The 21,780-nt window shown below is 39.6% G+C and overlaps 1 protein-coding gene and 1 long non-coding RNA gene across 2 annotated transcripts in view; one reads left to right on the forward strand and one right to left on the reverse strand.

The window, feature by feature from the left end:
• Positions 1-21,780, forward strand: part of LOC144898373 (uncharacterized) — a 205,986-nt gene that overhangs the window by 121,389 nt on the left and 62,817 nt on the right. The window lies entirely within an intron of this gene.
• fbn3 (fibrillin 3) overlaps positions 1-21,780 on the reverse strand; it is a 127,467-nt gene that overhangs the window by 16,731 nt on the left and 88,956 nt on the right. The window contains exons 22-51 of the mRNA XM_058073253.2: positions 19,639-19,689; positions 19,436-19,561; positions 19,125-19,349; positions 15,961-16,086; positions 15,748-15,876; positions 15,537-15,662; positions 14,205-14,330; positions 11,985-12,107; positions 11,777-11,902; positions 11,562-11,687; positions 10,266-10,388; positions 10,046-10,168; positions 9,836-9,961; positions 9,637-9,759; positions 9,442-9,564; positions 7,976-8,137; positions 7,832-7,900; positions 7,640-7,765; positions 7,438-7,563; positions 7,212-7,361; positions 5,802-5,873; positions 5,208-5,333; positions 5,005-5,130; positions 4,794-4,919; positions 3,006-3,122; positions 2,740-2,868; positions 2,545-2,664; positions 1,074-1,199; positions 847-999; positions 566-631 (exon numbers count right to left, since the gene is read on the reverse strand). Of these exons, the coding sequence (XP_057929236.2) occupies positions 566-631; positions 847-999; positions 1,074-1,199; positions 2,545-2,664; positions 2,740-2,868; positions 3,006-3,122; positions 4,794-4,919; positions 5,005-5,130; positions 5,208-5,333; positions 5,802-5,873; positions 7,212-7,361; positions 7,438-7,563; positions 7,640-7,765; positions 7,832-7,900; positions 7,976-8,137; positions 9,442-9,564; positions 9,637-9,759; positions 9,836-9,961; positions 10,046-10,168; positions 10,266-10,388; positions 11,562-11,687; positions 11,777-11,902; positions 11,985-12,107; positions 14,205-14,330; positions 15,537-15,662; positions 15,748-15,876; positions 15,961-16,086; positions 19,125-19,349; positions 19,436-19,561; positions 19,639-19,689 (3,696 nt within the window). The remainder of the gene's footprint in view (positions 1-565; positions 632-846; positions 1,000-1,073; positions 1,200-2,544; positions 2,665-2,739; positions 2,869-3,005; positions 3,123-4,793; positions 4,920-5,004; positions 5,131-5,207; positions 5,334-5,801; positions 5,874-7,211; positions 7,362-7,437; positions 7,564-7,639; positions 7,766-7,831; positions 7,901-7,975; positions 8,138-9,441; positions 9,565-9,636; positions 9,760-9,835; positions 9,962-10,045; positions 10,169-10,265; positions 10,389-11,561; positions 11,688-11,776; positions 11,903-11,984; positions 12,108-14,204; positions 14,331-15,536; positions 15,663-15,747; positions 15,877-15,960; positions 16,087-19,124; positions 19,350-19,435; positions 19,562-19,638; positions 19,690-21,780) is intronic.

Below are 21,780 nucleotides of genomic sequence, written 5' to 3' on the forward strand. Positions count from 1 at the left end.
AAACAATGTAACCAACATTTTTGAGAAATATTCTTACAGGACAACCAATAATTTTTTTGCTACAATATATGTACATAATAAATAAGAAACAGATTAAAAAAATTCCAATGAACTGAGCATTTGCAGAAATGTTATTACATGACAATCAATGAAGTCTTATTTTTTCTAGAATTGTATATTTTGTTGAAAAAAATACATTCATATAATAAATAAAAAATTGATTTGAAAAACATTCAAGTGACCCAAACATTGACTAATTTTATTTGTCAATTGTTTTTCAATAAATGTATTTTTGTTCTGAAAAATAAATTTTTATAATAAATAAAACAATGTGTATATTATAAAAAATAATATTAAATATAAAATAATATTAATAACATTTACTAACCATTTTGAATAGTATTGAATTAGTATTTTCTTATAAATAAATACAATTTGATTTTAAAAACCCAATTTTGAAAAATTGTATTACAATTGCATTTTTTCCGCCAGATTTGTATTTTTCTTATAAGGTAAATAAAGGTATAATCATTGAAATTAGACTTGAAAGCCCTCATGCACTCACCTTCCCGAGCGTTGCCTGGTCCGGGAAGTGCTCCGTGGCCGTAGGGACACAGAGTGTTAAAAGCAGCTGGAAAACGCAAGGAAAAGGTCAGTTGCATTATTTCATGTGAATGAAAATCTCATTGAGCTTGTCGTTCACTTCCTGATTAGAGAACAGCAAATGGTGCATAAACAGTTGCAGACGTGCACGCATGAGCACATATGTCGTGACATGTACGATCCCTGTTATTATCATAACACAGTGCCTGATTTTTGGTAGGTGTGTGTGTGGCTGTTAAACACCTTCGGTCTCTCGGGGGCACAGCTCGCAGGGCAGCCCCCAGCCCTCCCCAGGCATCTTGCTGCAGCAGCACTTGGCCTTAGTGGTGTTGAACGCTTTGGGAACGGAACACTTTCCTGCCTCGAATTTAGTGAAACAGAAACTCTCCCGGGTGTCTGCCGTAGACAAGAGATGGTTAAAAAAAATAAATAAATAAATAATAAACCCCACGCAGAAGCCCTCGTTTCACCGTAGCAGCGCCGTTTGTTGTCGGAGAGTACGAAGCCCGGCTGGCAGGTGCACTGGAAGCTGCCGGGGGTGTTGGTGCAAGTGCCAAACTGGCAGAGGTTTGGCTCCACCTCACACTCGTTGATATCTGGGAAAGTGGAATACGAGTGGTTATGAATTGGATATTAGCTAAAATGTCAACATGCTAATGTTAACATACCATCAATACTAACATGCAAACTGTTAGCATGCTAACACCTAACACAAAACCACTGTAAGTTTGTACTTTTGAAAAGCCAGAAAATTTTTATTTTTTAATTTTAATTTTTTGCTAGTAATGCGAACATGTTAGCATGTTAGCATACTGTTAGCATACTAACACTGAACATGAAAACACTGTGTAAGTTTATTCATTCATTCATTTTGTACCGCTTATCCTCATGAAGGTTGTGGGCATGGTGGAGGCGGGGTACACCCTGGACTGGTGGCCAGCCAATCACAGGGCACATATAGACAAACAACCATTCACACTCACATTCATACCTATGGACAATTTGGAGTGGCTAATTAACCTAGCATGTTTTTGGAAAGTGGGAGGAAGCCGGTCTCCTATTTGTGTGGCCTGCTAACAGCTAGCATAATAGCAGTTGGTCTTTATGTTAGTTTATACATATGAAAATAGCTTAAATGCTAACATTAGCATACTAGCAATGCTGACACGCTAACTGCTAGCATGCGAACAGTGAACATGAAAACACTCTCTATGTAAGTTTATACCTTTGAAAATTAATTAAGGGTGCACAATGATAATTGCGCCAATAGAAGGGGGTTATGATATCATATCATATCAATAAATTCAATAACATAAAAAATAGCTCTTATAACCAATACAAAACAAACCAACGGCTTGTCGTAACGTCTCTATTACTCTCATCTCTATTACTAATTAATAATTCATGCTGGTTTGTGGTCGAGTACGGCCTATTATTAATACAAGAAATATGCATATTTCGGCAAATTTTAAATGTTTTCAAGCATAAAAATGTAAAAATTAAATACAATACAAATGTAAGAATTTCAGACGATGCATTCAAAGACGTTGCAATGTTATGTAGGTATTCTACACTCATCACTGGGTGTCAGTAATGTTACATTGATGACAAAATAGCCACTGCAAGTACTGTGCAGAAAGCAGAAATAACAGAACAAGCTCATAGTGTGTCTTATTTTGTCTTACTATGTCTACTATCTTTGGTAAAAGTAGTGTGAATGTAACTATAGGGGTGTTATTTTCTGTCTAGAGGGTTCTAATAACATTAAAACTGCATTTAAAAGCCCGTAAACAGGTTTACTATGCTCTAACTACCAACATATTCCATGAGGTAGGTCTTTAGCTCCCCTGAAAACAAAAAACCTTCCCATTGCTGCCTGACTCCGGTTTAGAAACACAATTCTTAAATTGTTACACTGTCCCTTTAATGTCTGAGTCTTACCAATGCACTGGTCATTCTGCACCTCGTAGCCCGGAGGACAAATACATCTAAAGGATCCATCCAAGTTCTGACAAGTACCCGGGGAGCACGTGCCGGGCAGACTCACACACTCGTTGATATCTATGGGGAAAAAAAACATCAGTCATTTTAGAAATGAATACATTTTCGATTGAAGTCCCTCTGAAGCAGACCTACCGGCACAGTTCTTCCCATCGGGGGTATTCTCATAACCTTCCAGGCAGAGACACTGGAAGGACCCCAGCCCGTTGATACACTGGCCATTCCTGCACACTTGACCCTGCAGGGCACTGCACTCGTCGATATCTGGAACGTGATAATGAGAAATACCATTTTAAATCACACTTTATTCTTAGGAGCAGGCTAGGTCGTAAATGTTGTAAACACAGCTTTTGTGTAGTGATTTGGGGCGAAATAAATCCAGCTGACGTGACAATCCATACCCATGCAGTCATTGTTGTGCGTCAGCTCGAATCCGGGGAAGCAAAGGCAGTTGTAGGACCCGACCGTGTTCTTACAGGTACCGTTGCCGCACGGCTGCCGGTCGCACTCATCGATGTCTAAAAGTGAAGGCGGAAAAACGATGAACAGTGACAAAGACACATTGCATGACTTAAAACGGGGGTGCCCAAACTTTTTCCACTTTGACATTTTGCAAAGCAACACAGGCACAAAAAACTGTATCCCAGCTTCACTTCACTCGGTTCCCCATTTTTGCTGTTTTTCTTCTTAAATAATATTCATACGTTTTATTTTCATAATATATGACTTTATTCCATTTTATATTTTTCCACAGCCTAATTTTCCCAAAATTCCAATTTCACCCATTTACTTTGTTTCTCATAGTATTACATTTAAAATTAAGTTGTTCACTAATATTTCAACTTCACACTACTAACATTTTATTATTTTTACAATATTATGATGTAATTCCAATAATATAATTTTTTTTCTTGTAATATTTTGACTTTATTCTTGTAAAATTACAACAGTTTTTTATTTCGGCAGTTTTGTTTCTTTAATTTTTCAAGTATTTTAACTTTCCTCAAGTATAATTTTTCCTCGTAAGTATGACTCAATCCCATAATACTTTAAAAATGACTTTATTCTCATAACATTAGAAATTTTTCCACAACCCAATTTTCCCAAAAATGAAAAAAAAAAAGAAACGCTATTTGTTGTTTTGTTTGTTTGTTTAAAAAAATAGCATCTTTCGTTAATATTTCAATTTGCTACCAAAAAATATTATTGTTCCTCATAATCACCATTGGTCACTCTCTGGCCACCCCCACGGCTGGGGACAATTTTAACAAATGCGGTTCGATGGTGCAGAACATAACTTCAGCCTAACCGCCGTTTCCCCTTGGACGCATTTCACTGCAGCACACAAGTTTCCGTGGGAGAGCAGAAGACACAATTGTTTTCCCTTTTATAATATTTTCCATGCAACTTATTCCTTTTTCATGCCATGTTGTAAAATCCAAGGTTTTTTTTTTTAAGCAATATATCGGGGTTATTCCAGATCGGAGTGTACTGGCAAGGAGTGAGCGAGGACCTAGTTATTTTTAAAAATTCCCACCAAGCTGCCAGAGTGGTGTTTTTATTTATTTATTTTTTTAATTCATTTTTCCGAAAGATTTGGCTTATGAAAGGTCAGTTAAAGATGGGGGTTTCTTGGCTAAAAGATTGTTCAATGTCTAGCCATAAGTGATCCAAGGGGTTAGGCTTTAGCCATTTTAAGATATACTGTAGCCTATTTGACAGGAAGTCATTGGAGAAACTTGGCAGTTCTAAGTTCTTGTAATGTTTTTAGGCTTATTCGTGCTGGCTTATTTTTCCAAAGAAATTTATTGATATATGAATCTAATGACTTAAACCAAGTTATAAATGCTTTGGTAGGGATCATAGAGAACAGATAATTAATCCTTGGTAATATCATTTTCACAGTGGATACTCTGCCCATAAAAGAGATCGGCAAAGTTCTCCAACGGTCAAGATCATCCTCAATTGATTTCAACAGTGGAGTATATCCACTTCTTCACTTTTGGCCGCCTTGATGGTGAGCAGAATCCAAAAACTATTCCTTGAAAACATGTCCTGGGCACACTGCTTCACTATTAACTACTCTGATAGACACTTCAAAAACAGTGGCAGAGCTGCGGCCACCCCACTGACCATCTAGATAACATGGACCCCCCTGATGTAAGATGAGTTGCAGATGACCCGCTCACCCATGCACATGGTCTGGTCCGCAGTGGCCTTGAAGCCGTTGTGGCAGAGGCAGCGGTAACTTCCCTGGGTGTCGATACACTCCCCGTGGCTGCACACGTTAGGGATCTCTTGGCATTCGTTGCGGTCTATCAGGAAGGACAGGATTAGACAGGTCAATGACAAGCAGGGACGCTCTGGTTTGTGTTTGCCGACGACAAAGCATCCACTCACCCGCGCAGGCCCCACTGGGGGAGAGCTTGAAGCCCGGCGAGCACTCGCAGCGATAACTGCCCGGGATGTTGATGCAGTTGGCGTTGCGTTGGCACAGGTTGTCCCCGCTGTTGCACTCGTCAATATCTGTGAAGGACGGGGAGACAAAGAGGGAGCAAATCAAACATGGCTGTTGTTTGGACGTGCTCTTATTTGAGGGTTACCTTCACAAATGAGGAGTATGTTGTTGTAGCTGAAGCCCATCGGACATTCACAGCGGAAGCTACCGATCTGGTTGATGCACACGCCATTGGCACAGATGCCGGGAATTTCCCTGCACTCATCGATATCTGCACACACGTTATGTTAAATTACTATATTATGGTATGCTATAGGGGGGCGACATGGAACATACAAGAGGGGGGTTGATTCCAGAACCCCACAATGAAATATAATGTTAACAAAACATGATGCAAAGACATGACGGTTTACATGAAGTCATACATTTGGTATGGGAACAGCTTGGAAAAATGACCATGTCCACATACGTACAAGAGGAAAAACTTGCACTGGAAATAAAAAAATGTAAAATATTACTGCATGACATCCAAATAAATTGTATTTTTTTGTAAAATAAATACACATATATAATAAATAAGAATTCATCAAGAATTAAAAAATCGAATTAACAATTTGCAATGAGCGCTACACCAGAGGCAATCTGACACATACTTAATATCTCCACCAGTTGGTAGCTGCTGCTTTTTCTGGTTTGTGATTGGTTGAATAGCACGTGAAGATGTGATGGATGACCTTACCAACTGGCTTGCCGGTGTGGATGTCGATGATGAAGCCGGGCGCCTGGTTACCACAAAGCAGCTGATACTCGGCTGAAAGGAAAGGATGGGCGCAGCATGACGTTTTTGACACAGTGGTCTGTATGTACAGTATGTACATAACATATGTACGTAGGTATGTACGTACGTATGTACGTATGTATGTACGTATGTATCTATGTATGTACATATGTATGTACAGTAGGTATGTATGTATATATCAGGGGTGGGCAAATATTTTGACTCGTGGGCCGCATTGAGTTAACAAAATTGTCCAGGGGGCCAGAACATGTATTTAACACACACATTTTCCTTGAATGATTTGTCTAATTGTAGCTGTATGTTCTCATATGGCTTTTTTCAGGAGCACTTTAAACATCAAACTATGTCACTAAATTTTACATTTAAAAAAAAAATGACTAAATAAGACATGTTGCCAGTTTGTATGTTAAAAGTTGAAATACTGAAAAAGCAACTGGCGGGCCGGATTCAAACACTTGGTGGGCCGCATGTGGCCCCCGGGCCGTAGTTTGCCCACCCCTGGTATATATGTATGTATGTACGTATGTATGTATGTATGTATGTACGTACAGTAGGTATGTATGTATATATGTATGTATGTATGTATGTACGTATGTATGTATGTATGTACAGTAGGTATGTATGTATATATCTACGTATGTATGTACGTATGTATGTACGTATTGTACGTATGTATGTATATGTACATATGTACATATGTACATATGTATGTATGTATGTATGTATGTATGTATGTACGTATGTACGTATGTATGAATGTACGTATAAATATATGTATGAATGTACGTATGTATGTATGTACGTATGTATGTATGTACGTACGTTTGTATGTATGTATGTACGTATGTATGAATGTACGTATGTATGTATGTAGGTATGTACGTATGTACGTATGTATGTATGTACATATGTATGTATGTATGTATGTATGTACGTACGTATGTACGTTTGTATGTATGTATGTATGTACGTATGTATGAATGTACGTATGTATGTATGTACGTATGTATGTACGTATGTATGTATGTATGTATGTACATATGTATGTATGTACATATGTACATATGTACATATGTATGCACGTATATATGTATGTACGTATGTATGAATGTACGTATGTATGTATGTACGTACGTATGTATGTACATTTGTATGTATGTATGGACATATGTACGTATGTATGTATGTATGTATGTATGTATGTATGTATGTATGTATGTATGTATGTATGTATGTATGTATGTATGTATGTATGTATATATGTATGTATGTATGTACGTATGTACGTATGTACGTATGTATGTACGTACGTATGTAGTATGTATGTGTGCATGTGGTCTGTCCACTCACAGGTAGCAGGAGTGGGACACGCCTCGCAGGGCTTGTTCCAGGCTTTGCCCACGTTATAAGCACAGCAGCACATCTTCTTGGTCATGTTGAAGGACAGCTCGTTCTCGCACGTGTCGTTGAAGTTGCGGTAACACACGCTCTTCCTCATGTCTGAAATTGACGGCAATCAAACCTCGTCACAACGACGAGTGGAGAAAACACGTCGAAGGAGACACGCATGACGTACCCATGCAGTTGTTGCCTCCGTTGACCTGCATGTACTCGGGGGGGCACACACACGTGTAGTTGCCCAGGGTGTTATAGCAGGTGCCAGGTCCACAGATGCCAATGTGGGTGGTGCATTCGTCAATATCTACGGTATGTTCACAAAGGTGCTTGCTTAGTAAACACTTTATACACCAGGAGCGTTGTCTAACTTGTCCTTTTACCTTCACAGATGCGAGTCTCCTCATTGAGGTAGTAACCTGCTGGGCACTCACACTGGAAGCTCCCAAAGGTGTTGACACAGTTTCCACCCTGGCAGAGACCCGGAAGCTCCTGGCACTCATCGATATCTACACAAACCAATCAAGTAGTTGTGTCTTGAGCTGTCTGGAGCCATAAGTGTGTTTTTGGCTCACCTTCCAGGATGACAGTGATGGGGTTGGGTCTGAAGCCCTCTCCCCCGGGACAAAGGGTCCTATATTCCGCTAAAAAGACAAAGGAGGACGTTTTTTCTAGGTGCAGGTGTACCTAACTTTGCGTCTAGGTGCAGTGGTGCTTACTGGAGTTAGGTGCAGGGCACAGTTCACAAGGGTTCCCCCAGGCTCCTCCTAGAGAACAGCAACACGACGCTCTGGTCACGCCCACTCCGATCTCGGCGCTGCAGGAGATTCCTCCGTCGCCGCGCGCTAGGATATCCAAGAAGCAGTTGCCCACGCGGGTATCTGAGTGGGACACGTGTTCATTCAGCCAATCGTGCTGGAGAATGATGCCTTTCAGGTCACGACACAGAACAGCTCTTCCAGACACGACGATAGTACCGCCCCTTATTTACCCAATATTGTCATAGTAGAGCAAATACTGAATATATTATAAGAGCCCTCTAGACATTAATTATGAGTTTTCCTCCGCAAAATTGCAATGTTTTTTCTCATCGGAATGTGACCTTATTCCTCTTAATATTTAACTTTATTCTCGTAATATTACAACTTGAAAAAACATGTTGTAAAAGTATTTTTTCTTTCATATTTCAACTCTATGCTACAAAACTGAAATTATTTTTCCTCATAATATTATGGGTTTATTTCAGATAAATTGCTACTTTTTGTCTCATTATATGGCTTTTTTCCTCTTAATATTTCAACTTTATTCTCATAATTGTTTTTATTTTAATTTTTCAAGTACTTAAACATTTTTTTCTTGTATTTTTTAAAATTATGTCTATATTGCTATAATATTTAGACTTTTTTTCAGAAACTTAATTTTCTACAAATTACAACTTTAGTTGTTGTGTTTTTCATGATATAACAACTTTTTTCCTTGATTTTATTTCAATTTAATGCTATTAAAATGATGTTACTTCTGCTCATAATATTATTAATATTACGACACCATTTCCTGGTTAGATGACAACTTTTTCACATAATATTTTGACCTCATTCTTATAACATTACTCTTACTGTTATAAAATCCAGTTTTTGCTGTTGTTTTATTCCCCATTTAATTTTCTTGCTGAATTCTATTTTTAGAAATGTTTTTATTTTAATTTTTTAAGTAATTAAACTTTTTTCTTGTATTTTTAAAATGATGTCTATATTTCTATAATATTTAGACTTTTCTTTTCTGAAACTTAATTTTCTACAAATTACAACTTCAGTCGTTATGTTTTTCATGATATAACAACTTTTTTCCTTGATTTTATTTCAATTTAATGCTATTAAAATGACGTTACTTTTCCTCATAATATTATTAATATTATTACACAATTTTCTGGTTAGATGACAACTTTTTCACATAATATTTTGACCTCATTCTTATAAAATTACTGTTACTGCTATAAAATCCAGTTTTTGCTGTTGTTTTATTCCCCATTTAATTTTCTAGCTGAATTCTATTTTTAGAATGCACCGCGGGCCAATAAAAAAATGTCTGCATGCTGCAAATGGCCCTTGTGCTGCAGTTTGGACAGCCCCTCTGTTACATTAATAGCAACTTTGTGATCCCCCAAAGGACCCCCTCACTGACTCACCTACGCAGCCGACACCCGTGGGGTTGAGCTCAAAGTCGGCCGGGCAGTTGCACAGGTAACTTCCAGGAGTGTTCACACACAGCCCGTTGATGCAGTTGACCGGGTCGGCGCACTCGTTGATGTCTGCGGTACACAAGCGAGCTGGTGAACACGTACACTCTCGTTTTAACGCCAGCGTGTGCAAAGATAACCCACCGGTGCAGTTCCCTCCGCTACGATCCAGTTCATAACCGTCGTCGCACACGCAACGGAACATTCCTGGAAGGTTCTGGCACGTTCCGAACACGCAAATGTTCTGGAAATTACACTCGTCTATGTCTGTGGCGAAAGAGCAGAAGGAGAAAGTGTTGCTACAGAGCAGGTTAAAAAGGAGGTAAATAGAGAGAGGCCACACCTTGACAGGCCTTGCTGTCTTCTGTCGGCGTGAATCCCATCTCACACTCGCAGCGGTAACCTCCCGGAGCGTTGAGACACTGTCCGTTCTCACACAGGTTGACGTTGTCAGCACACTCATCCATGTCTGACAACAAAGAAACAAACAGTCATTCTGGCTGGCCGGAGTACTTCCCATCAAAGTTAAGAAATAAAATGTCAAAGTTCTTACCTGAGCAAGAAAAGCCGTCCCCATTGAAGCCCTCCTTGCACGCGCACCTGTAAGAACCCGGCGTGTTGACGCAGTCCGCATTGGGGTTGCAGTTGTGGTCCTCTGCAGCGCACTCATCCTGATCTACACACACACAAAGACAAATCCATTCCTTTGAGTTCATCCTTTGAGCTCTTTGAAGCCGGCGAGGTGATGAGAGTGATTAAGCGGGCGTCCTCACCCACACACTTGATGCCATCTCCCACCCAGCCGTCTCGGCAGCGACACTTGAAGCTCCCGGGAACGTTGATGCAAGCGGCGTGCATGTCACAGTTGTGAGCGCCGATCTCACACTCATCGATATCTGCAAATGTAAGATGATGATGCTGTTGAGAAATACATGATGGAGTACATGACTCTATAAATAATGGGATTCAAGTCAAACTGGAGCAGTGCTCCTTCATGCAGTACTTTGTCCGCTCTGCAGGGGGCAACAAGGAGGCATTCGTGTCCCACTGACGCGGCAGTAGAAGAAGATTTTTTGGTTGTTTTTATTGTAGCATTCTTTTTTATAGGCATGTTGCCGGCTACTTTTGATGATTAATCATTAATATGTAATAAATAACAATATGCATACATTAATCAAACTTAAAATTGAAAGATAATTAAAAAATAATGTGATCAATTATCTTAATAATGAATATCTGGAATATCTGCCCAATATATAATAATAACAATATTAATATTATTATATTAAAATATATTTAAAATATTATAATTAAAAATTATATAAAAATTAACAATATTAATAATACACATGGACTGCATGGCAGGCCACACAGCTTGGAGACCCCAGTTCAATTCCACTCTCAGCCATCTCTGTGTGGAGTTTGCATGTTCTCCCTGTACTCCGGATTCCTCCCCCAATTCCAAAAACATGCTAGGAGTCAGTTGAGGTGGCTCGGGCATCTAGACCGGATGCCTCCCGGACGCCTCCCTGGTGAGGTGTTCTGCGCATGCCCAGCCGGGAAAAGGCCCCGGGGCAGACCTAGGACACGCTGGAGGGACTATGTCTCACAGCTGGCCTGGGAACGCCTTGGTGTCCTCCCGGTGGAGCTGGAGGAGGTGGCCGGGGACCGGGAAGTCTGGGCTTCCCTTCTAAGACTGCTGCCCCCGCGACCCGGACCCGGATAAGCGGAGGAAAATGGATGGATGGATGGATGCTAGGTTAATTAGCCACTCCAAATTGTCCATAGGTATGAATGTGAGTGTGAATGGTTGTTTGTCTATATGTGCCCTGTGATTGGCTGGCCACCAGTCCAGGGTGTACCCCACCTCTCGCCCACGACCCTCATGAGGACAAGCGGTAGAAAATGAATGAATGAATAATACATATGTAAATATAAAAATTATTCATTCATATTCATATTGCGTACACATGATCTCACAATGAGTGTCTTTCAGACTGCTACTGTTTTTTAGAATACATTTCTGAAAGCATATTTTTGTAGTAGATGTAGTTTATGACTATGAGCACCTGTGCATCCCGTGGATCCCTTCTTGACAAAGTATCCCAGCTGGCAATGGCAGATGAAGGAGCCTTTGGTGTTTTCGCAGTCGCCATGGAGACAGATGTTGGGGTTCAAATCACACTCGTTCACATCTGTGCGTGTGAAGACAGACACAAAACAACCAGCTAAGTGCTGACTGACACAGAAAACAAAGAGATTGGATGCAAGTGGGCCTTCTGACCGATGCAGGTCCTCATGTCCATGGAAGCCATGAAGCCGTCATAGCACAGGCAGCGGTATTCCCCGGGAATGTTGGTGCACTGGCCTCCGTCGCAGATGTCGGGAGTCTCCTCGCACTCGTCGATATCTGAGCGAGCCGTAAAAACGTAGTTAGAAATCGTCCATTTCCAGCTGAAAGCGGTTAGGAGGAGCCTGGACAGGCCGCTCACCTGAACAAGTCCTGAGGTCGGGCATGAGAGCGTAGCCTTCGCTGCAGCTGCACTCATAGCTGCCCTCCGAGTTGGTGCAGTGGGTCTCACAGCCTCCATTCATGATGGTGCACTCATCGATATCTAAACACAGACTCGTCATTAGGAGGGGCGGATCCATGCAAAAAGCCAGGGCAGCATCGGTATTGGATCGACACCAGCGTGATTAGATTGCTTCTCTTTATTTTATTTTATTTTATTTTTTATTACTCACTGTTTAACTAGCCATCTTACACTTCCTGTTTAACTAGCCATCTTACACTTCCTGTTTAACTAGCCATCTTACACTTACTGTTTAACTAGCCATCTTACACTTACTGTTTAACTAGCCATCTTACACTTACTGTTTAACTAGCCATCTTACATTCACTGTTTAACTAGCCATCTTACACTTACTGTTTAACTAGCCATCTTACACTCACTGTTTAACTAGCCATCTTACATTCACTGTTTAACTAGCCATCTTACACTTACTGTTTAACTAGCCATCTTACACTTACTGTTTAACTAGCCATCTTACACTCACTGTTTAACTAGCCATCTTACATTCACTGTTTAACTAGCCATCTTACATTCACTGTTTAACTAGCCATCTTACACTCACTGTTTAACTAGCCATCTTACACTGACTGTTTAACTAGCCATCTTACACTCACTGTTTAACTAGCCATCTTACACTGACTGTTTAACTAGCCATCTTACATTCACTGTTGGGCATTGTTTAACTAGCCAACTTACACTCACTGTTTAACTAGCCATCTTACATTCATGGTTTGCTATTGTTTAACTAGCCATCTTACACTCACTGTTTAACTAGCCATCTTATATTCACTGTTTAACTAGCCATCTTATATTCACTGTTTAACTAGCCATCTTACATAACACTCACTGTTGAACTAGCCATCTTACACTCACTGTTTAACTAGCCATCTTACACTCGGTATTTAACTAGCCATCTTACACTCACTGTTTAACTAGCCATCTTACACTCACTGTTTAACTAGCCATCTTACACTCACTGTTTAACTAGCCATCTAACACTCACTGTTTAACTAGCCATCTTACACTCACTGTTTAACTAGCCATCTTACACTCACTGTTTAACTAGCCATCTTACATTCACTGTTTAACTAGCCATCTTACACTTACTGTTTAACTAGCCATCTTACACTTACTGTTTAACTAGCCATCTTACATTCACTGTTTAACTAGCCATCTTACATTCACTGTTTAACTAGCCATCTTACACTCGCTGTTTAACTAGCCATCTTACACTTGCTGTTTAACTAGCCATCTTACACTTACTGTTTAACTAGCCATCTTACATTCACTGTTTAACTAGCCATCTTACGCTCACTGTTTAACTAGCAATCTTACACTCACTGTTTAACTAGCCATCTTACACTCACTGTTTAACTAGCCATCTTACACTCACTGTTTAACTAGCCATCTTACACTCACTGTTCAACTAGCCATCTTACATTCACTGTTGGGCATTGTTTAACTAGCCATCTTACATTCACTGTTGGGCATTGTTTAACTAGCCATCTTACATTCACTGTTTGCTACTGTTTAACTTACCATGTTAAAGTGCACTGTTTGGCACTCTGACAAAAGCATTTATTTGATCAAAAGTTTTAGAAAAAAATGTGCGCAAAATCTCAAAAATCTCAAAAAAATGAAATGTATTATCATGTACTTAATACCGATTTTACAACATACAGTTGGCAAATTACCGTAGTCAAGCTAGCAGGAGGGATAGGCGGGGGGATGCAAATCTTCCTAATTGGGGGTCCTGTAACCCCCATCTACTGGGTAGGAATAAAATATGAATGAGAAGCAACAGAACTTTTTGCTTTTCTTGACTTATTTTGCAATGTTGACTGTACTTTGCGTGAGCAATTTTCTGTAAAAAAAGGAACTCATTGTATGATGTTGTTGATATTGTTACATGATGTTATATTGTTGTGTTCATATGGTGGTCAAATTGATAAAAATGTTTGTTTTCATTTGCCTAAATTCATGTTTTATTGTGATTTGACGCCCCTGCACAACATGAAGCTCCATTGTTCCCCTGAAGGATCATGATGAAGGATCCTCCACTGCGCCGTGTGGAAAACTGACTTGACCAGAGTACACTAATGGAATGATACCCGACTGTTGGATGTGGGGTGCACTCACCGACGCAGCCTTGTCTGTCTGGGGTGGCCTGGTAGCCGGTGTCGCAGGAGCACTGGTAGGTTCCTGGCATGTTTACACACTGACCGTTCTTACACAAGTTGTCACTCAGCTGGCACTCGTTGACGTCTGACAAAAGGAATGCAGAAAACATCCAGTACACCATTCCCATCTTTAACAGTACACTTGGGGTAAAAGACGATGGCTGTGTGGCAGATTTACTGCACATTTGATACAAACTAGGGAGGGAAAAATACCAATCACAGTTTTCTTGTTTGTGAAGCTGCTAGACAAGTAAAAAATGATTTCATTAGACATTTACAAATTACATCATGTTAGTGTAAATTAACATCACTTAAATGAATGAAAAGTAGATCTAAGATGAAAATAAACAGACAGATAGATACGTTACTCATCCCCAACCCAGGGAATTAAAACAAGGGAAACTGATTCATTATTACTACATTCTTGAATGTAGTGTAACTATTTTTAATTATGTGTAATTATGTATCCATTATTATGTAATTTTTTAATATTTTAATTATTTAGTTATTAGATTGATAGCTGGATGGATAGACTAATAGATAAATATGTTACTCATCCCCAACTAAAAAAAAGAAATAATGACAAGGAAAATTCATCATGGTAATAATATTCAGTTATTTATAATTATTTGTAAATATTTAATTATAATAATTAATAATAATATAATATAAAATATATATAATATATATATTATATAATATAATATTAATAATAAATAATTATTTTATACAACATCATTAATCATTTGACAATTGTAACAATTTTAAATTATTTGTAATTATTGCTATTTATGGAATTATTGTTTATTTTTTATTTGTTAGTATTTTAAAAAATGTTTATTGTATTAAATTATTGATAGATTGACAGATACTTAAATTGATGACATTTATTACATTATTAGTAATTATTTGTACATATAATTATATAAATGTAATTATTTTATATATTGAATTAATAATTAACAATTATTGAATTTATTGTAACTATTCTTAATTCTTAATTATTTATAATAATATTTGTACTTATTTAATTATATTTTTATTAATTATTAACAATAATTTATAGTATTAATAATAATTATTAATGTTTTATATTAAATCTGAGTTTTTAACACTCAGGACAGTATGGAAACATATTGCCAGTTTTCTTACTGGAACCCCCCCACCCCCCAAAAATTGAAAATATTAATATTTGATATTGTGTCGTGCTGGTGTACCTCATCTGATTATTTCATGAAATAATGATACCAATTGAATCCATGCTCAGTGGGAATCCGTGTTTAAGACGCACCTTCACAGGCGGACCCGTCACTGCTCAGCGAGTGTCCCGGTGGACATTCGCACTCGTAACTGCCTTCCGTGTTGAGACAGGTCCCTCCGCGACACAACAGGGGGTTTCGCTCGCACTCATCGATGTCTGCCAGCCAACAAGAAGATGGAGAGAAAGGTTCAGCAATGAAGTGTGTGTGTGTGTGTGTGTGTGTGTGTGTCAGCCGTCATACCCATGCAGTTCTTCATCATCATGAAGCCGCTCTCGTAGCCTTCGAAGCATTCGCACTCAAAGCTGCCGGGCGTGTTGACGCAAGCGCCGTGGCCACACAAGTCCGGGGAGATGCGACACTCGTCGATGTCTGACAGGCAAACACAGGAAAAGGAGCAGTGAGTTGGTGTTTCTCTTCATGCGCCATCCTTTGCCTCCACGACTTCTTCCTTACCTGTGCAGTTTCTCTCCTCGGCCGTCAGGGCAAAGCCGCTGTTGCAGCGACACTTGAAACTTCCGATGGTGTTCCGGCATGTTCCGTGAGTGCACAGACCCTGGAAGACTTTACACTCGTTCACGTCTGAGGAAGGACACACAGAAATACCATCGTTACCATCTTCCGATCTACCAGTATTAGGGCCACCTTGGAAATAAAATGGGAGATTTAGAAAATAAAGTCGTAAATATACAGTAAAGTCTCGTTATATCGATATTCTCGGGAGTCAGAAAAATATCAATATAACCGGACTGTCGATATATCCGATCCTGCGCCGAACTGCATTAAAAGTGGGCAATAATGCACTCGACATTGTTCTATAGCAGGGGTCGGGAACCTTTTTGGCGAAGAGAGCCATGAAGGCCAGATATTTTAAAATGTGTATCTGTGAGAGCCATATACATTTTTTTAAACATTGAATGCAATACAATGTGTGCATTTTTATGTAAGACCAACAGTTTTAGATAATGGGCTCTAATTACGTAGACCAGGCACACTACCCCACGCCAATGGGGTGTGGCCAGCACACTTTCGTGAGCAGCGCAGTGTCTAATAATAAATCAAATACTTGTTGCCATTAATACAACTTCTGCTGCTGCATAGTTTAGCACCGTACTCCGTAGACGTATTTCATTCTTTTGTCCATCTTTGCCAGAAGGCTTGGTTCTGCAGCTTTAGCTATTTGACTAAAGGAGGAAAGTTTACATTTACATGTTTTTTTGACATCTCAATGACCGAGGTAGACTACAGCATTACCCAGTAATAATCAAGTTTTGGTGTTTGACCTGGAAAATATCATCAGGAAAGATAGATATGGTTGGCCGTATTGCTGCAGAATATAGACGGACGAATTAAAATGCATAAGAAAGTTGTTGATTTTGAATATTATTTTTAACAGTCATTTCTGTGATGGTTTACTTTAAAATGTTAGCAAAAATAATTTTTTATTGTGGTAAGAAATGCTTGAGAGCCAGATACAGTCATCAAAAGAGCCCTACCTGGCTCCCGAGCCATAGGTTCGCTACCTCAGTTCTATAGTATAGAACAATGTCGAGCAGCTTAAATCAATCTTTGCTTAAGGATTTCAATACCAAAAAAGAACACGGCGAACGGCTGCTTCCAGTCAACTTTATTTTTCACACTTCCACCACCAGAGCACAGCACACACACCGATTCCCGCACTTCCTGGTTCACAGGTCATGCTCAACCCGCCCCACATAGCTGGCCAAACACATGCCTGCAACAGAAGAACCAACCACGAACGCCAGCATGTACATATGAAAAACAGTGATTATTGCAAGCGATAAAAAGATATCTGAATACAACACAATTAAATACATGTATTTGTACGCTTGTGTCTTCGTTGGAATAGGTGTGTATGCTATGTCAGTTGGTTCTTCTGTTGCAGGCATGTGTTTGGCCAGCTATGTGGGGCGGGTTGAGCATGACCTGTGAACCAGGAAGTGCGGGAATCGGTGTGTGTGCTGTGCTCTGGTGGTGGAAGTGTGAAAAATAAAGTTGACTGGAAGCAGCCGTTCGCCGTGTTCTTTTTTGGTATTGAAATCCTTAAGCAAAGATTGATTTAAGCTGCTTTTGTATCGATATAAGCAGACCAAATTGGCTGGCGGGAGATGAAAAGGGCATCGTAGTAACCGGATTATCATAATAACCGGGTATCGTACTAACGGAGCTAATTATATCATAAAAGACTAGAAATGAAAATAGTATCGTAATAAGCAGAACTTCGATATAACCGATATCGATATAACGAGACTTTACTGTACGAGAAATAAAGTGTGAATATGCGTTGTGATCATATGTGGTTATACGCGTTAGAGGGAAAATACAGCATAGCATCTTCCCGAAGGAAAGAAGGCAATCTTTTATTTATAACGTGGCAGCAAAACAAAGCAGTTGAGCACTTAGCATTTACATTAGCATGTCTAGCCCGTCTCACTTCCATGTTCCGTACCCTGCCCCCTCCACATGCCCAGCACCAAAGGTCACATAATTCTCCCTGAGCTATGAAATAGCTGTCTCAGGCAATGCCTGTTACGACGGAGCATGGAAATAATCTGAAATTTTATTCTCCTAAAAATGTTTCGTAAATGTATTCTGTAAATTATAAATTTCATAAATAGACTTTATTCTGGTGATATTTCTCCATCCTACCGACCACATCTACTCAGTTGCGATTTAAACCAGGGATGGCTAGACTATATTTTGACTTTATTCCCTTTATTTTCTAATATTTCCCCAACCAAATTTTTCCCAAATTACAACTGTATTTTGTTTAGTTTGATTCTCATACGACAACTTTAAAAAACTTTTTTTCCTCATATTACAAGCTCATTCTCATAATATGAAGACTTTCTTTTCTCATTAGAAAATGTATTTTTTCTCTTAATATTCAGACTTTATTCTCTTAAAATTCACTTTCTTCTTGTAATCCGGATTTTAGTCTCATAATATTTTGACTTGATGATCATAACAGCAATTGTTTTGTTTTTAAATTTCCAACAATTTCAATAACTTTTCATAACTTTATTCCTGTAACATTTTGACATTATAACATTTTCTTGAAACAGATTATCCAAAAATTATTACTCTATTCATTGTCAAGTTTGTTTCTCATAATATTACCACTTTTTGCCTTAATATTCCCACTCTATGTTACTAATAAGAACCTTATTTTTCCTTGTAATATGACATTATTCTTGTAATTTTCCTCTTAAGATTACACTTTTTTTCTGATTTCTATTTTTACTTTATTGCTTTAAAATTGCTGCTTAATAGCAAAATTTTGCTCTTTTTTTTCAGAATGGTTGTTAAATTATATTTTTGAAATAATTATAATTATTCGCACTTGGGCCACTCCTGTTTTAAACATATAAATGTAATATACATATAAATAAGTCTAAAAGTAGTAGATGTAGGACAGGGCCTCTTTAAATCACAAGGTCGAGATAATAGAAAAGGTTCTTATAGCAATAATGAATGAAAGCCTTTAACGGCGGCTGGCCTGGATCAGACCAGTCAAAAGCCTTTAGACACTTTCTCATTCAATAACGTGACAAAGTGTCTCCAAACTTATGACTGGGTAGAAGGCGTCTTTGCGTTACCTTTGTAGAAAGGCCGGCCAGTCAGAATGTCCCTGTTAGCAAAACCAGGTCCTCTGGGGCAGATGGCTCTGTACTCGGGTGAGCTGGGTTTGGGGCACTCGTCGCAGTCGACACCCCAGGCGGCCCCCACGGAGCAGCAGCACATGTCCACTCGGTAGCGCCCAGGCAGGGGCTCGCCGCACTCGTCCTCGTGCCACTTCATGTAGCACTGCTCACTTCGCATGTCTGGACATTGGCAACAAAAATGGCGTCACTACACACATTTCAACTCGAAGCAGTTGTCCCGATGTCATGTACGAGGCCTGGCTTACCCACGCATGTGCGTCCCGTACTGTCCAGAGTCAGACCCTCAGCGCATTCGCAGCGGAAGGAACCCTGAGTGTTCAAGCAGCGACCGTTTGTACACACTCCAGGGAACACCTCACACTCGTTAATGTCTTCGGGGAGAACATCGACATCCGTTTTAGCACCTGAAGGTTCAACTCAGCATCTACCGACTGTCAAACCTTCTTACCTTCACAGACAACACCTTTCATGCGAGCGAATCCTCGAGAACAGGCTGTGTCTACAAGTACAGGAAAATAACAGACATTTCATTATGAGCAAGTCAGTCCGCTAATCCCTCACCACTTCATGCTTCCAATTTCTCACCTCGCTATATCATAAACATATTCATTTATAAATCATTGCTATTTTTTGGTTGAATATGGACCTTTACTAGTAAAACAAAAAACATAAAAATAGCATTCAGTAGACGCATTCAAAGACATTGTGATAATGTGTAGTATTCCACACTGGTCACTAGGTGTCAGTAATCTTACAGTGATGAGATATTAGCCATAACTCTCCCAAGTGGAGAGGGGATGGAGCCACCTACTGCGGCCCAGCAAGGTGTACTGTATTCGGGCACATGCTCCAAGCAGCCAGCCTGACGCCACAGGGGTCTCTGGAAAAAGTATTTTTGTATAATCTCCTCATCATGGAGCAAATGTCTTCCTCGGAAAGTTCATGTGCGAAAAAAAGGACACATTGATTTGCTCACCTGCACAATACGGATAATCTCGTCTCATTGGAGCATTTTCTTGAACTCATTCGATACCAAAGATGTTGTTATACCCCAGAGACGTGTTTTACATTTTTTTGAAGGAGAGACAAAAAGAGGTGACGATGCACCCGCACACTAATACAGTCGGAGTCACTGTCACTGAAGAAATAAAAACGGCCACAAGGTGGTAGAAGTGCATTAGATAAGAGCTTGGCATGGATCTTTTGCATGCATTAAGACCAGTGTTTTTCAACCTTTTTTGAGCCACGGCACGTTTTTTTACATTGTAAAAATCTTGTGGCACACCACTAACCAAAAATGTTCCAAAATGTCACCACGACCTCACACGTGCATCAATAAGTCTATGGGAGGAACAAGGTAGGTGTTGCCACACGGACCAATATTACATTGCTCTGCCAGTCTTTACACCACAGACACTCCACAGTAGCCACGTTTTTACATCACCACTTTTTCTCTTTCCCAATCACCTTTCGGGAAACAATGGTATCCATGGAAAGGAATATTCCAATCTCTTGTCTACATGCGCGGTGAAAATCAACCAGAATAGTCAATAGGGCATGCCCAGTAAAACGTAAACATCAACATCACGTGATACCGACTTCCCCGAGTTTTTCTTTTACATGTTGGAATAACTCCGTATTGCCAATTTTTCGTCTGTGCAGTCTTGAAATTTAGTTTGAATGAAAAACAAACTTTGCTTAGTCCAGTGCCGATTGCTGGCCTCCATTTTTAAAAGTGAAGAACGTCTGGATCTGCGTGTTACGTCATATCTGAGCATGCGCTGAAAGAACGCACCCGGGATCAATTTAAACAGGAAAAGATCAAATTCAATCTTGCTAATATTTTATTATTAAACTCAGGACATGTTTTATATAGATATATATTTTCTTTTTGGGCGGCACGGTGGTCTAGTGGTTAGTGCGCAGACCTCACAGCTAGGAGACCAGGGTTCAATTCCACCCTCGGCCATCTCTGTGTGGAGTTTTCATGTTCTCCCCGTGCATGCGTGGGTTTTCTCCGGGTACTCCGGTTTCCTCCCACATTCCAAAAACATGCTAGGTTAATTGGCCACTCCAAATTGTCCATAGGTATGAATGTGAGTGTGAATGGTTGTTTGTCTATATGTGCCCTGTGATTGGTTGGCGACCAGTCCAGGGTGTACCCCACCTCTCGCCCGAAGACAGCTGGGATAGGCTCCAGCAACCCCTACGACCCTCGTGAGGAAAAAGCGGTAGAAAATGAATGAATGAATGAGTGTAATGGTGACTATAGGGGTGTTATTTAATGTGTAGAGCTCTCTGATCATGTTAAAAAAAAAATTCTATGCTCAAATTATGACATTAATAAATTGGTGGAAATTCACTGTCTTAAACGAGGGCTTACTGTGGCAACGCTCTTTTGATGTAGAGTAGATGATCTTTGACATTGCCATCTCTGTTGAATAGACAATCTACGTATGTGTAAGGGCAGGACAATGACTCCTTACTGTCTGCCTTTGCGCACTGTTTGCTACGGATATAAACAATCTTTCATTCATCTGTTCGTTGGGTAGGATTAAATAAGCTCTGCTTCTTCCTACTCCTTTTCAGA

The sequence above is a fragment of the Doryrhamphus excisus genome, linkage group LG4, assembly GCF_037039965.1.
Source record: "Doryrhamphus excisus strain RoL-2023G ecotype Guam linkage group LG4, RoL_Dexc_Guam_v1.1, whole genome shotgun sequence".
Classification (NCBI taxonomy): domain Eukaryota; kingdom Metazoa; phylum Chordata; class Actinopteri; order Syngnathiformes; family Syngnathidae; genus Doryrhamphus; species Doryrhamphus excisus.